The sequence below is a fragment of the Populus alba genome, chromosome 3, assembly GCF_005239225.2.
Source record: "Populus alba chromosome 3, ASM523922v2, whole genome shotgun sequence".
In the NCBI taxonomy this organism is placed as follows: Eukaryota; Viridiplantae; Streptophyta; class Magnoliopsida; order Malpighiales; family Salicaceae; genus Populus; species Populus alba.
This window is the reverse complement of record NC_133286.1, coordinates 2815150-2829670: the sequence shown is the minus strand read 5'-3', so window position 1 is coordinate 2829670 and position 14521 is coordinate 2815150. Positions and strand designations below refer to the sequence as shown.

The 14521-nt window shown below is 33.8% G+C and overlaps 2 protein-coding genes across 2 annotated transcripts; both read left to right on the top strand.

Moving 5' to 3' along the window:
* The first annotated feature begins 5429 nt into the window (after positions 1-5429).
* On the top strand, positions 5430-7040 carry LOC118046104 (methanol O-anthraniloyltransferase). Its single transcript, XM_035054872.2, has 2 exons — positions 5430-5920; positions 6023-7040. The coding sequence occupies exons 1-2, from the start codon at positions 5471-5473 to the stop codon at positions 6935-6937; spliced, it is 1365 nt and encodes a 454-aa protein (XP_034910763.1). The 5' UTR covers positions 5430-5470; the 3' UTR covers positions 6938-7040.
* A 2326-nt stretch (positions 7041-9366) lies between these two features.
* Positions 9367-10044, top strand: LOC118046065 (methanol O-anthraniloyltransferase). The gene has a single exon (XM_035054825.2). It carries the CDS (start codon positions 9367-9369, stop codon positions 10042-10044), a length of 678 nt encoding a protein of 225 aa, XP_034910716.2.
* Positions 10045-14521: the final 4477 nt, after the last annotated feature.

Sequence of the window (14521 nt, the reverse complement as noted above, 5' to 3'; positions counted from 1 at the left end):
AACTATTTTTCTAAAAAGAAGAAATAGCTTTGCATTAAATATTTAAGCTTTGACTTAGAGGAGCTAAATTTCTGAAATAAAAACTTGGACACCGGTTTAGATGCTTCAAAACATAATTTGGACATGTTCCTTAACGAAACCTGTTTGCTGGCAGAATTCACCTGTCATCTTTGAAAATTAATATCTCCCTCATATGACATCTTGTTTGGCTGAAATTTGGAGCGTTGATAGATAGGTATTTAAGTCAGAAATCCAAAAAAATTAAGTTTGCATTAATTGGACTTCTGCAGCTCTAGATATTGAATTTTGAATGGCCAAAGGTCAACATTAGCAGAATGCGGGATTTGACTTTGAAGGATGTGTTTTCCATGATCTTTCTCTTTTTATTTTTCTTACATTAAATTTCCAGAAAGGTATGGATGTTAGATTTTTAGTGCCATTGGAATCACTTCATTTCGACTTCTAGAACTCACGCTCTGCACAAAACATCAACTGAACATCAAATCTGTCAATTACCTCCAATTTACTCCTTTTTGCATCTTTCATCCAAAAGTGCTTTCAAAACATAAAACAAAGAATATCAATGCATTTTATATTATATAACATGGGCAAAACACTAGTTAAATGTGGGTGACATGTCTTTTATTCATTGTTGGGAGTGAAGGGTAATGACCTATATATACACCCTTCTTTTTTCTTGGTTCTATTTTTAACTTTTATGAAAGTTTCCTCTACCCTTCCTGTTATAAGAGCTTAAAACAAGATTGAAAACCTTTTGAAAGGAGAAACTTCTAGGTAAACAAAAAACTTCCTGTTATAGGAGCTAAATTGGTTCCCCCTAATTTTTTTACTAGAGTTTGTATTTGCTCAAGATAACATATATTTCAAGGTTTGTTGACCAATAAAAGCAGAGAAAATTAGTACTGGCAAATGGCTCATAAAGACAGGAAGAGTTGTGCCTTTAAACTTAGTTTCTTGCATGGTCTTGGATTCTTGATCCACCACTTGCCTTCTATGTCTACTGGCAAATCCCTTTTCTAATCATGGCACACAATACGAGTTCAAGAATCTTCACTATATCTGTAATTGCAAATGGAGATTTTACTATCACTCAACTTCCAAGTTGTAACTCTTAATGGCAATACTAGCATTTAAGAGGATATGAAAATCCACGTGGTGTATGCTTTAAGAGACTGTTTTACATGAGGAAAGTCATAGCAGTTGATTTCAATGATAATAAAAAATGCCAGTCAGTGTAAGAAAAAAGTTGTTTTTGGTAGAATTGGCACTAATGTTTTCCTTGGATAGTGCTGACTTACAGCTTCTAGGTGTAACTCGTTAGTTCTGAATATAGGCTAGAGCTAAGTTCATGTATCTATCATATTTAATGCTTCGGGTGAAAGGTCATGTTGTGTGAAGGCAGTGTTTTGAAATTGATTATTATTATTGATACAACAATTTGATACATTGAATATAAATCATAGAACGCAATTAAACTTTCAAAAATATATTTCTTTTGAAACTTATCAATATATCCTTTTATAATATATATTTCTTGATCATATTCTCATATAAAAATAATAAATCAATTAAAACGTTAGTTTATCTTTTTATAATTTTGTTGAGCTTTTGTTCTTGATGCCTTGTGGTCTTACAGCTCAACGAGTTTATTATTGTTTCGTCTTATATAGATAAATGAATATTGAGTTTACCTATATATATTCTCTAATATTTAGTTACAATTATCCAAACCTACCTAATCTTTTTAGGTTTTGATATGTTTAAAACTTCGACCCATTTTAATTTTGTACCGTTCTATTGATTACTTATAGCCCATTAAATTATAGATAGGAATATATAGTTTTCTCGAATTTAGATCCAGAGCTCTTAAAAGAATTTCAGTTGAAATCACATTATTGGTCAGTGTTCTGGTGTAATTTCTTGTTTCCTAGGTTTTCCTTAACAGGGCTATGTAGATATTTTCCCTTGTATTTTAGTCCTGACATTGCCTTGATCACCTTTGTTACAGTGAAATGAATTTGACCTGGGTTGTGGGAAGATCTTCGGACATTGATTCGGGTAAAAATCCTTGATATCTCTGGCAGCGAACATTGGACGATTATTTGTTTTTCAATTTAGAAGGGAAATTTAGTACACTCTTCTAATGGGATTACAAGTTGAAATGTAATGTGGAAATTATCCAAATTTGAAGTTGGTAAAAACACGTTACATAACTATTAATATTTTTATATATTAACAAGTTTTTTAATGCAAATTTTATTAAATATTATATGTTTTGTGATTTTACTTAATTTACATTAAACTAATTACGAAAAAAACCTAAAGTTGCTCAATGTTTGACTACGCAGTGAGAGGAATCACTATGGATTGAAACAATGATTTTTTTTCCCGGTCCATGAATAATTTTTTACTTTGGCCATTGATTCCTTTTTCAAATTTGTCCTTACATATTGCATTGAATGGGATTTTAGGCTGATAATTTATTTTAGTTACCTATTTATGGGGTTCTTATAATCTTAAATAAGATATTTTAATGTTAATTTGATTCTTAATTTGACATAATAATGCTCAATTTGATTGTTTGCTAAACATTAAAACTTTAAGGACCAAATTTGACATTGAAACAAGACACTAGGCTTTGTTCCCCATTTTTACTGTTCATGGGGCACATTTTTTGCAATTTAATCCCTTTAGTTTCTAATTGTTTTTTTTTTGGTCTATTTGGTTTTTGGGTTTTCAATTTGTCAAGAACTATCTCAACCTAATAGCTTAAGCTATTAGTTGAGGTTCCAGGATATAATTTATATTACTCTCTAACACACCCCTTCAAGTGAAAGCCATTTGGGCTTGAAACTTACACAAGCCCACATTACCTTATGCTTAATTTTTATCAAATAAATGAGAATGGTGAGATTCGAACTCGTAACCGCTTGGTCATCAAGGCTTTGATACCATGTCAAGAACCATCCCAACCTAATAGCTTAAGCTATTAGGTGAGGTCCCAGGATATGATTTATATTATTCTTTAACACAACTTTCATTTAAAAAATGTGTTGACTACACCTCTATGTTGTTTTTTATCTTTCATTTAAATAATGTCATATTATAATATGGCATGCAATGAAAATGCGAGTAAACTAACTTAGGTATTCCTTTTGCTGAACTTCCATAAATTGTAAGATAAAAACAAAAAAAAGTTTTCATCATGTCATGAAGTTCTCTTTTATAATTTGATCGTAAATAAAACTTTGTGTTCTTGTTTTAGTGTGGTTATTGTGTTCATTGAATAGGCAAGCAACGCAGTTCACCTTTCATTGGGGATCTTAGGATTAAAAGGTTGAACAACTCTTGTCATGAGCTGCATCCCAATTGGATTTGCAATGACATTGTCAATAGTAGATTTTGTCAATAGTAAGGCTTGGCGACTTAAATTTTGCATCCACGCTTGTCTTATCCATCCCTTTTGCTTTGAATGAGCTGCCATTCTCTTCAATTCAATATCCTGTTCACATTGTGACTTCAATTTTATTTTTATTTTTGAAATTGAAGTGTTTGCTTCCTTTGAATTTTGATGTTTGATGGATCCAATTTTTATACGATCAAATTTAATTTAATAGTTTAAATTATTAGGTTGAGATAATTTTTTGATATGATATTCGCGGTCACGAGTTCAAATCTCAATATTTCTATTTATTTGATAAAAATTAAACACAAGATAACTTGAGTCTATGTAAGTTTCAAGTCTAAAAAATTTTTGTTTGAGAGAATGTGTTAGAGAATAATATAAATTATATTTTAAGATGTAAGAGTTTAAGAAGAATTAATGATTATTTTTTAAAGTGTTTTTTTTATTTAAAAATAAATAAAAATAATAATTTTTAAAATAAAAAAAAATCAAAATCTACATACCCTGTTTGAAATGTAATACCAAACAACAACTTAGCGGCATAAATTTTGCATCCACGCTTGTCGAATCCATCTTTGTTTTTCGCTTTGAACATGCTGCCGCCATTCTCTTCAATTCAATATCCTGTTCACATTGTGACTTTGCAAATGCTTCCTCCTTCTAGCATCAGAAAGAAGGAAAAAATAATTCAGTCTTTTAATGGTTGATTTTTTTAACACCATTAGAGGGTGTCTGGAAGTGTGGTAGTTGTTGCTTTTCAAATAGTTTTTCGTGCCGAAAAGCATGCCAATAATATTTTTTTATTTTTTAAAATTTTTTTTTGATATCAGCATATCAAAACGATCCAGAAAGTACAAACCACACTTAATTTTAAACATAAAAAAAATTTAAATTTTTTTAAAATGCAAGTTAAACTACGTGTCAAACGATCACTTAGTATTCAATCTTTATTTATTAATAAAGTGACGTTCCCATCATTATTATAATAGATGGCCCGCAAGAGGGATCATGAACTCTTTTTTATAGCACTGGTACAATTATTGTTGGAAATTCACCTTTAATAAGTATGTTTGTTTTTATTTTTATGGTTGAGGTTGTAATTGGGTACAATCTATTTATGCACAAACCTCAATCACAAAAAACTATTTTTTCTTGTTTTTTATGGGTCCCACACCTAAACCTCAACCTCCACCTCCACCTCAAATACAAACACACGCTAAGGCTACGACCTTTGCCTTAGAACCACTCAACAAGAACAACAATTGTTGTTAGTGTTCATGGAAAACGTGCGATGTGAAGCTATCTCGTACTAAACGAACCGACTGGTTTTGTCAGTTCTGGTCCACATTGGATCGGGAAGAGAAAAAAGACAGCACGGCAAGGGCATAGAGTGCAAAGATTCTCTTGAATTCATACTTCAATTTTATTTTATTTTTGAAATTGAATTGTTTGCTTCCTTCTGAATTTTGATGGATCCAATCTTTGTACGCCAAATATTCCGGAAATCTTTTTGGACGCTAAACGTTTCAATCCATTTCTGCGTACGTGGCCGGTGAGTATTAAAACACCATGATACTCTTGGAGCCTCTGCTTTTTGGTGTGTTTTTTGAGAAAAATATAAATTATATATTAAAATTTAGTTTAATAGTTTAAGTTATTGGGTTGAGACAATTTTTTGATATGATATTAGAGTCGTGGTCACGAATTCAAATCTTAATATTTTTATTTATTTGATAAAAATTAAACACAAAATAATACGAGTTTGTGTAAGTTTTAAGTTTAAAATACTTTTATTCAAGAAATGAATTAAGAAATAATATAAATTATAATTTAAAATTTAATCTACAGCTTAAGAAGGATTAACTATTATTTTTAAAATGTTTAAAACATAAAAACTAACTGTATATGAAAAATAAAATTAATACTCGCGAGTTTGAGACGTAAAATTAGCATGCATTGCCGAGACTACTATTATATAAGAGCCCCCTCATGCCCCAAGTGATGCATTATCAAATTCATTGCCTAAATTACAGTCCATATATCATGGCATCATCCTCGTCGTCTCCACTAAGATTTTCCGTCAAACGTCGTGAGCCACAGCTGATTGTGCCATCAAAACCAACACCTCATGAAATAAAACAACTCTCAGATATAGATGACCAGCAAGGTATTCGTTTCCAGTTCCCTTTTGTAATGTTCTATCGTAGCCATCCTTCCATGAAAAGAGAAGACCCTGTCAAGGTTATCAAAGAGGCGTTAGGCGAAGCACTTGTGTTTTACTACCCCTTTGCCGGTAGGATTATAGAAGGGCCTCGTAGCAAACTTCTAGTTGATTGTACCGGCGAAGGGATCTTGTTTGTTGAAGCTGATGCAGATGTAACGATTGACCAACTAGGTGACAGCATGCACCCTCCTTTTTCTTATATTGAAGAATTCCTGCATGATGTTCCTGGATCTTCAGGTGTTCTTGGATGCCCGTTGCTGTTGGTTCAGGTATTTATAATTAACTTCAAGTTTTATATATGGTTCTAATTACTTCAACTAATTATCTTTACATCTACTCTCTTTTTTTTTTCCTTTTTTTTTTGTGTGCAGGTGACTCGTTTGGCTTGTGGGCGATTCATCTTTGCAATACGCCTAAACCACACCATGAGTGATTCGCTTGGGCTGTCAAAATTCTTGAACACAGTTGGAGAATTGGCACTAGGAGCAAGCACACCATCCCTATTGCCTGTGTGGGAAAGAGAGATCTTGAATGCAAGAAACCCACCTCGAGTGACTTGCGTGCACCATGAGTACGAGCAGCTAACACACACAGAAACCTCCATAGTCATGACTTTGCAGGAGCATGAGAAAGATATGACCCATCGCTCCTTCTTTTTTGGCCCTAGTGAATTGAAATCAATAAGAAAGCACATTCCACCCTACCTTCAAAAATGCTCAGACTTTGAGGTGATGGCTTCATTTTTATGGAGATCTCGGACAATCGCTCTTCAACTTGACCCCGACGAGGTTGTTCGTTTATCAGTCATGATCAACGTACGTGGAAAGCAAGGCCTGAAAGTTCCTAGTGGATACTATGGCAATGCTTTTGCTTACCCAACTGCCATTTCAAAGGCTGGACTCTTGTGTCAGAGCCCACTGGGATATGCATTTGAGCTAGTGAGGAGACTGAAGACCCAGATGAGTGAGGAATACATTAAATCAGCTGCAGACCTTATGGTGTTAAATGGGAGACCACATTATACTACAGTTTGGAGCTTCCTTATTGCTGATGTAACTCGTGTTGGACTTGGAGATTTTGATTTTGGATGGGGAAAGGCTGTTTACGGGGGTCCAATTGGAGCTCCACCTTGTACTAGCTTCCATGTCAGTGGATTCAAAAATAGTCATGGGGAGGAGGGTATCTTAGTACCCATATTGCTGCCATTGGCAATCATGAATAGATTTCAACAAGAGCTCCTGAGCAATGGCATTCAGTACCCAAGAAAAATCGCACCTAAGCTTTAGAATCCAAAATAGGTGTCAAGAAGAAAAGCAAATACCTTTCGATTAGCTTTCTAATATGATGTTTTATAGCTTCAACTATAAAATTAAGATCTTGGTTCTTATTTTATTCTCTTTCGTGATATTGTACTGAAGAGAATGCAAAATGTTATGTTTTTTCCCTTAATATTTAGTATTCTATACTTATTTGATTTCTAAATATACTAATTATTTTTATATTTCAATTTGGGGTGCAAATGGAGATGTTAATGACAAAACAAAGTTAATTGGACGATTCTGGACAGTTTTGACACAACTTCATAATCTAGGTTTTTTAAGTTTTTATTGGTGGGACTTAAAAACCCTTTGATAATAAAGTTAGTAACTTTAAATGAGAATGATGATAAATGAACAAAGAGCTTTAAATTCCAATAACAAGGATGTTTATTTTTGGTATTTTGTGATTAATTCTTTGAGATATATGATCATTTAGAGTAGGAAAAAGTGAATTATTTACCTGGGTGGTTCAGGTGGTATTTATAACTCATGAACCTTTTATCTTTAGGGAAAGGAAGGACTAGAAAATCCTTTGTTTTTGATGACATTAACGAGAAATAAATATTTCTTACATATCATTAATGAGATAAAAATATATCTTCCACACTATTAATGAGATAGAAAATATTAAGCCTCTTGCAATACCTTTTATACATCTATAGATGTAGGGAAATGATTACCTTTGATATGAATAGTTCATGTAAATAATTCGAAGATATAACCATATGGTCCTAACATGGATCTCCAAGTCTAACTAGGTTTAACGTTGACACGACCAAAAGATTGATGTCTTCTCTTAAGTGCAGGAGTGTCGAAGTAATAAATAACCCGGTAAGACTGGGGTCGAACCATAGAGAGGTTAATTGTATAAATTATAAACAACAACAACAACAACAACAACAACAACAACAACAACAACAACAATAATAATAATACTCAGTACATGGCGTTGTTATACCTGAGAATGATATAAAAGATCGGGTCACAAGTTTCTAGCCTATATACTGAGTTTATGAAAAGATCAAAGAGATATATTATATAATATAAACAGAATGTAAATAATAATAATAATAGTAGTAGTAGTAGTAGTAGTAGTAGTAGTAGTAGTAGTAGTAGTAGTAATAATAATAATAAAAGAAGAAGATGAAGATGAATAAATTAATGAGAACTTTGAGATGAAAGATTAATGTAAGGATTAAACAATGATAAAAACAAATGTCAAGGTTAGAGGATCCACCAATGGTATTTCAGACAAGTATAATATAAACTCTTATTATTCAATTGGAAACCACACGCAAAGGAGGTTCCAATCGGATGATTTCTCATTAATAGCTCATTATAAATTATTAACATGATCATATTAATTATCTTATTTACATAACACCAAACTCTTAAATATTGTCAGGAATTCATGATGTTAACTGATGTTAACAACAAATCAAGTTCCTTTCATAGCCCAGGTATAGGTAATACCATACGGTTGGGCTATGAGAGTGCCAAGAATTTGTTGTACTAAGTGTTATACAACACAAATCTAGATTAATCATTTAACAAGCAAGGTATTAAGAATTAGTAAGATAAAAAGATAAGACATGTTAATTTTAAACATTAAGGTCCATGTTGAGTTTACACCATACTTCTTCTTACACCATTAGTGTTACCTTTTCACCTTGACATAATAAACTTAGCTAAACATAATGAAGAAGAGAAACATAAATAAACAAAACAAGAACATAAATAAGATACAAGTTAACTAAGGAAAAGAAAGGAAATGAAAAGTATCAACAAGATATTAATGAAAGCAAAACTTAAAAATTACAAAAAAAATATAAAGAGAGAAATAAAGAGCATGAACTTGATCTGAACAACCAAGACCCTAAATAGATGGCAAATGCCTCCTTTTATAGGCCAAAATTTGAAATTATTGATTTGATGACTAATTGTTGAGTGGGTGGCCAACTTTTGACTTTGTGAAAATTCTTATCTTCTTGTCTGAATAAAACGAAAATGCTAGCATCATAACTGGGTCCACTTGAAAACATGAAAGTTGTAGGAAATTGACTCATCTTTCCAGGAAAAAAAATGGAGGTGATTTGGACTTCTATAACTCTAGATATGGGTCAAACACTGAACAGTGTTTGGGCTGCAGGACAGATTCAGACTTCTTCGTTGTTGCTATTATTTGGACTTGAAAACGGCCTTCTTAGATCTTGATGAAAACATGAAAGTTGTAGGCCTATGTCTTGAACACAGTTGGAGAATTGGCACTAGGAGCAAGCACACCATCCCTATTGCCTTTGTGGGAAAGAGAGATCTTGAATGCAAGAAACCCACCTCGAGTGACTTGCGTGCACCATGAGTACGAGCAGCTAACACACACAGAAACCTCCATAGTCATGACTTTGCAGGAGCATGAGAAAGATATGACCCATCGCTCCTTCTTTTTTGGCCCTAGTGAATTGAAATCAATAAGAAAGCACATTCCACCCTACCTTCAAAAATGCTCAGACTTTGAGGTGATGGCTTCATTTTTATGGAGATCTCGGACAATCGCTCTTCAACTTGACCCCGACGAGGTTGTTCGTTTATCAGTCATGATCAACGTACGTGGAAAGCAAGGCCTGAAAGTTCCTAGTGGATACTATGGCAATGCTTTTGCTTACCCAACTGCCATTTCAAAGGCTGGACTCTTGTGTCAGAGCCCACTGGGATATGCATTTGAGCTAGTGAGGAGACTGAAGACCCAGATGAGTGAGGAATACATTAAATCAGCTGCAGACCTTATGGTGTTAAATGGGAGACCACATTATACTACAGTTTGGAGCTTCCTTATTGCTGATGTAACTCGTGTTGGACTTGGAGATTTTGATTTTGGATGGGGAAAGGCTGTTTACGGGGGTCCAATTGGAGCTCCACCTTGTACTAGCTTCCATGTCAGTGGATTCAAAAATAGTCATGGGGAGGAGGGTATCTTAGTACCCATATTGCTGCCATTGGCAATCATGAATAGATTTCAACAAGAGCTCCTGAGCAATGGCATTCAGTACCCAAGAAAAATCGCACCTAAGCTTTAGAATCCAAAATAGGTGTCAAGAAGAAAAGCAAATACCTTTCGATTAGCTTTCTAATATGATGTTTTATAGCTTCAACTATAAAATTAAGATCTTGGTTCTTATTTTATTCTCTTTCGTGATATTGTACTGAAGAGAATGCAAAATGTTATGTTTTTCTCCCTTAATATTTAGTATTCTATACTTATTTGATTTCTAAATATACTAATTATTTTTATATTTCAATTTGGGGTGCAAATGGAGATGTTAATGACAAAACAAAGTTAATTGGACGCTTCTAGACAGTTTTGACATAACTTCGTAATCTAGGTTTTTAAGTCTTTGTTGGTGGGACTTAAAAATCTTCTGATGATAAAGCCAGTGACTTTAAATGGGAATGATGATAAATGAAACAAAGAGCTTTTAATTCCAATAACAAGGATGTTTGTTTTTGGTATTTTGTGATTAATTCTTTGAGATATATGATCATTTAGAGTAGGAAAAAGTGAATCATTTACCTGGGTGGTTCAGGTGGTATTTATAACTCATAAACCTTTCATCTTTAGGGAAAGGAAGGACTAGAAAGTCCTTTGCTTTTGATGACATTAAAGAGAAATATCTCTTCCACATCATTAATAAGATAATAATATCTCTTCCACATCATTAATGAGATGGAAAATATTAAGCCCCTTGCGAGACCTTTTATACATCTATAGATGTAGGGAGATGATTACCTTTGATATTAATAGTTCATGTAAATAATCCGAAGGTATAACCATATGGTCCTAACGTGGATCTTCAAGTTTAACTAGGTTTAACGTGTAACCAAACCTAGAGGAAATGGATTTGGCGTCCTGCCACACCAATAATGATTTGAGCTTAGCATATGGATCAACCCAAGTATATTGAGTCTGACATCTTGCCAGGCTCACAATGAATTAGGCTCATCCATAAACTGAGCCCAATTTATTGTGAGTATGGCAAGATGTCAGACTCAATATACTTGGGTTTATCCATAAGCTAAGCCTAAGTCACCGTGGATCTAAACTTATGGTTGATCCTAAATATATTGGATTTGGCCACTTTCTAGAAGCATGGTGACTTGGGCTTTACTGATGGCTGAACCCAAGTATATTGGATATCATGTCTTGCTAGACCCATAACAACTTGGGCTCAACTCATGGTCAAACTTAAGTATTTTGGGATTGGTGTATTACCATATTCGTAGTGACTTAGGCTCAGCTCATTTTTGAACCCAAGTATATTTAGTGTGACGTCTTACCAGACCTACAATGACTTGGGCTCTACTCATAGCCGAATCTAAATATATTGGGTTTGGCATCTCGCTAGGCTTAAGGTGATTTAGGCTCAACTTATGACCGAATCCAAGTATATTGGGTTTGGCGTTGTGCTAGATTCACGATGACTTGTGCTCAGCTCTTGGCCGAACCTAAATATATTGGGTTTGGTGTCTTGCCAAACCCATGGTGACTTGGTATCAGCTCATGGCTGAACCCAAGTATGTTGGGTCTCGTAAGATACCAGACCCACATTTTGATTAGGCTAACACACTATTTATGGATTTAGGCTTTTTCAAAGCATAAAATATTGAGTTGAAAATATTGACTCATCAATTGCCCCCTAAGTCTTTATACACTAGATGTGAAAATTCTTGAAAAGCCCCTTAAAGGAGGGGCATCTTCCTATTCTGATTTTAAGTGCTTTTAGGGGGAGGTGAAACAAATTTTTTAAGAAGACCACTCAATGGCGTGCAATAAAAACAGTAGGTGTTTAGCCTTCCTAAGGTTATAATGGGGTGACATATGTTTTTCATTCATTTTTAGGAGTAAAGGGCAATGACCTATATATAAACCCTTCTTTTTCCTTAGTTATATTTTTAACTTTTGTGAAAGTTTCCTCTACCTTTCTTATTATAGGAGCTTAAAACAAGATTGAAAACCTTTGCAAAGGAGAAACTTCTAGGTAAACAAATAACTCCTCTTCTTTTTCTTTCTTGATTTTTATTTTTTTAAGAATGGTGTCTAGAAAAGGCAAGAAAATCATATCTCCTGGGGGAGATTTTAGATTTAGGACTGAAACTGGTGGCTTTTGCTAGGGATCTATAACCATTAGAACTGGCCTAATATTTGAAATTGGCATCGTTCATTCCTTTTTACTGGAGAGGGAGAGATAGAAGTCCTCATGAGGTTTCAAACCTCAGAGGACAAGAAAGGTTGTTAAGGATGCCTCTAGATGAGGTTGGAAGCATTGTGTTTTTTGACCAAGTGTCCCTGACCAACATTAAACAACCAGATTTTATAGGGTTTTGATATCGAAGGCTAGTGACCATGTTACCCAGGTCACCAGAAAGCTTGTTGGGGGCAATTTCATTATTATTTCCCTTATCTGCTTATACGAGTTTCAGTACTCATTTGTTTTACAAGGGTTTGTAAAGGAAAGTTTTTATTACTACAACCCAAGCCATGCTTAACTTCATCCCAATGGTTGGATTGTCTTATTTGATTTTGACAAGTTAATGAGGGTCCTAAGGGAGGAACCCATGGTTAAGGTGTTCATGTAGTGTTACACCTTGATTAGTAGTGATGCAATCCAAGCATCAAAGGATCCATTGGAGGTTTCGGTTAGTCTAGTTACAAGACTTAGAGCTAAGAGGTTCAAAAAGACTTTCAATGGACTTCTTCAAGATACGTGGGCTAAGGTGGACTTCAAGAGGATATTAAAAAAAGAGGATCAAGCCGTGATTAATCTTATTCATGTTCAAGAGGGGTTTATTGGTGGAACCAAGACCATTACACAGGGATTAGGAGAAAAAGACTAAAGTTGGTGAGTTTGACCTTTCGCTATCTTTTTTTTTTTTTTATCATAAATGGAGCTACAGGTCGAATGTTGAGGTAATTCAAGTTGGGCTGGAAACTAGACTTCCATTCCTTTCCAACGGTATATTGAACACCTTCTAATTCTTTAAAGTTAGAGAGAACCATATGTTTAAAGTTATGATTTACTGGTGCTAGACAGAATGCAAAAATAATCAAACTTCTCTTATTAAATTAGCTTGGCTATTAAACTTTCTTTATTTTATGAGGAAACAGTTGTTTGGGTTTCAGACTTGTTTATTTTAATTAGTTTGGTTTAGTTTTAGCTTGGGTTGATTATTATTTAAATTGGGTTTATATGTGACCCATTAGGGAAACTAGGGTTTTTGGCTTGGGGTATAAATACTCTTGAGAATAATTTTCATCATATTTTTTTTTGGCTAATAATATTTTGATTTTTGTCGACCTATGGTTGTCAATCTTGGTTCTTGATTGATCTTTTAACTCTTCAAAGAATTGACCGATCTTTGTTGTGAATTATACTCCTTTTCCTCGTCTTCAGGTGTAGACGTTGCGATTGGGTTGTTTTACAATCTTGTTGCCTTGGAGCAGGTCTTCCATTGTGATAAGCTCATCCTATTTTCATCAAACTTAGATTAGATAGATCTTGGGTTCGTGAATTCCATTCAATTCTGTTAGGGTTCGTATCAATTGGTATCTGAGCAGATCTAATCACAAGTTATATCCTTCAATTTGTGTCTTTTGTTTCTTGATTTTTTTCTTGATTAGTTTCGGCCCTATATATTAAAAAAAAAAACATTACGGTTCTTACATCCTTTTGAATTGTTAGACACAAAATCATAAGGTAGTGTTCTTGTTGAATTCTTGATTTTACCGCAATATATACATAAAAAAAAGTGTGTTCTTGATTTTTTTTTTCTTTATTGTCGAATTGGTATACAAAAAAAGGGGGGGCTTGATCTTGAAAATTTTGATTGTTGCCGTAAAAAAAGAAGAAGAAGAAAATCAACATTCTAGGGTTTGACCAAGAGCTAGGGAAAGGAAATTGGTCATTAAGAATTTGTGTTGCTCTTTATCTTTTTTCAGGTTCTATCATTGTTTGATTTAGTTTTCAGTTTGGATAGTAAATCTCTTTAGTATTATTGCTTCCATTTAGTTTATTTTGCGCATTCGAATTGTCATATTACTCACATAAATTTGCATTGCTATTTGTGAATTTGTCATCGTAGTTTCATTTTGTTAGTTTCATAAATTTCTTACTTCTTGAGCCTATATCAAATTTATAAATTCACTACGTGGTTAGTTGCTTTTCTAAATTGTTGCTAAGTGATTTCAAGAACTAAAGAAATGCAATTTGAGTGGAAAAGGACATAGGGAGCATATTAGAGTGAAAAGGCTATAAATTTATGTGAAACGCGAGTGTGTGAGGTTTTATTTTTATTGCTAATGATTTTCGTGTAGTTTTTTTTAAATAATGTCTTCTAACAATATGCCGTAGAAGAAGGGTGAAATCCCAGAAGATGGGCTTTTGAGAACACAACAACATATGAAATTTATGTTTGGTGAGCTGATGACTAGGATTAAAAAGTTGGAGACTAGGCATTATGGGGGACATAGTAAAAAGGGTAGAGAAGCTAGGAATAAGG

Coding starts and splice junctions, on each gene's coding strand:
- LOC118046104 (XM_035054872.2), top strand. CDS start 5,471: ATGGCATCATCCTCGTCGTCTCCACTAAGATTTTCCGTCAAACGTCGT. Junction 5,921..6,022: donor GCCCGTTGCTGTTGGTTCAG/GTATTTATAATT, acceptor TTTTGTGTGCAG/GTGACTCGTTTGGCTTGTGG.
- LOC118046065 (XM_035054825.2), top strand. CDS start 9,367: ATGACTTTGCAGGAGCATGAGAAAGATATGACCCATCGCTCCTTCTTT.